Raw genomic sequence first — 1,963 nt, 5'->3', positions numbered from 1 at the left:
TTTCCAGGAGGTTTCACTCAGTTCGAGAGGTAGCTAATGCCGCCATTTCTCAGGAGACCGAGACGACTATGTTCCAGAAAGACAAGGAAGGAAATGCTAAAGCAGGACAGACCAGGGATAAGGGCAAGGGTAAGAGACCTTTTGCCGGACCTGGAGGACCCCAGCAACAGGGTAAGGATTTTCAGCATCAGCAGCAAGGACAGTTCAAGAGAAGACCACCGCAGGATCAGAGGAGGCAGCAGCAACACAAATTTCAGGGGACATGTCACAACTGTCAGAAATTTGGACACAGAGCAGCAGAGTGCCGTAGCGCACCAAGAGGAGGCCAGCAGCAAAGTCGAGGACACGGTCAGCAGCAGAATAATGGTCAGGGCCAGCAACAGCAGCAGGGCCGCGCCTACGGTCAGCAGCAGCGAAGGATCGGGGCACCACCTGTCATTCCGAGGATTGAGGGGCCAACAGGCCAAATACGTGCTATCCAGGAGATTCCTGAGGCACAGATGGCCCCGTATGCTCCACCACCACCAGTTCAACAGTTACCAGCCACCGGCAGGGTTTATGCGGTCATACCACATGATCAGGGTGCGAGCGGAGCCATAGTGGAAGGTATCTTTCTTGTGAATTCCTTTCCGGCTCGGATCTTGTTCGATTCTGGAGCTTCGCATTCTTTTATTTCTCATACCTTCATGGATAGGCTTCAGTTAGTTGCACATCCTTTAAACGTACCACTATCCATCTCTACTCCTCTAGGGGAGATATCCATATTAGAGAGTATCTGCAGGAGTTGTGTCATCAGTTTAGATGAGTCCGAGTTTCTCATAGATCTGATCGTGTTGCGGATGTCGGAGTTCGACGTCATTCTCGGTATGGATTGGCTTTCATCCTACCATGTTAGTATCGACTGTTTCGCTAAGACAGTCAACTTGCGAGCGTCCGATGGGTCTGAGTTGATCGTAGCGACTTCACAGGGCAACCAGTTTGCGGAGTCTCTTCTGGCATACGTCGAGGAGGTGATGCTGAGGGACCAGAGTGCTGATTTGTGTGAGACTAGAGTTGTCTCTGATTATCAGGATGTCTTTCAGGACATACCTGGATTACCTCCTATGAGAGAGGTTGAGTTCTGCATCGAGTTGCAGCCGGGCACAGCACCGATATCCCGAGCACCCTATCGTATGGCACCTGCTGAGATGAGGGAGCTACAGACCCAGTTGGATGAGTTGTTATCTCAGGGCTTTATTCGTCGGAGTCATTCTCCATGGGGAGCACCAGTCCTTTTCGTGAAGAAGAAGGACGGTAGTATGCGATTATGTATCGATTATCGTGAGTTGAACAAGGTCACCATCCGGAATAGGTACCCATTACCGATGATTGATGACTTGTTTGACCAGCTACAGGGAGCGTAATATTTCTCAAAGACTGATCTTCATTCTGGTTATCATCAGTTACGGGTCCGGGAGATGGATATTCCCAAGACCGCCTTTCTGACTCGATATGGGTCCTTTGAATTTCTCGTCATGCCATTTGGGCTGACCAATGCACCCGCAGTATTCATGGATTTGATGAACCGGGTTTTTTGTCCATACTTGGACCAGTTCGTGATCGTATTTATCGACGATATCCTTATCTATTCGAGATCGGAGGCAGAGAACGAGCAGCATCTACGATTGGTATTGCAGACTTTATAGGAACATCAGTTATATGCTAAGTTCAGCAAGTACGAATTTTGGCTATCAGATGTTAGATTTTTAGGCCACGTCATCAATAGAGAGGGCATTGCAGTAGATCCAGTGAAGGTTAAGGCAGTACTAGAATGGGAGCCGCCAAAAACTATCACAGAGATCCGTAGTTTCTTATTACAGGAAGTTCCTTCAGGACTTATCAAAGATTGCCACACCACTTACACGCCTTACAAAGAAGGGTGTATAATTTATTTGGGGCATGGAGTGCCAGAAGTCCTTTGAGA

General features: G+C 48.5%; 1 protein-coding gene across 1 annotated transcript in view; it reads left to right on the top strand.

The window, feature by feature from the left end:
- The window catches only part of LOC109841939, a 12,547-nt gene extending 10,842 nt beyond the window's left edge, over positions 1-1,705 (top strand). The window contains exons 2-3 of the mRNA XM_020410862.1: positions 11-864; positions 1,593-1,705. Coding sequence (XP_020266451.1) covers positions 69-864; positions 1,593-1,705 — 909 coding nt within the window. The 5' untranslated portion in view covers positions 11-68. The remainder of the gene's footprint in view (positions 1-10; positions 865-1,592) is intronic.

Source organism: Asparagus officinalis, chromosome 5 (assembly GCF_001876935.1).
Source record: "Asparagus officinalis chromosome 5, Aspof.V1, whole genome shotgun sequence".
Lineage (NCBI taxonomy): Eukaryota > Viridiplantae > Streptophyta > Magnoliopsida > Asparagales > Asparagaceae > Asparagus > Asparagus officinalis.
Note: the sequence above shows the minus strand (reverse complement) of the source record. Positions and strands in the feature narration are given on the sequence as shown.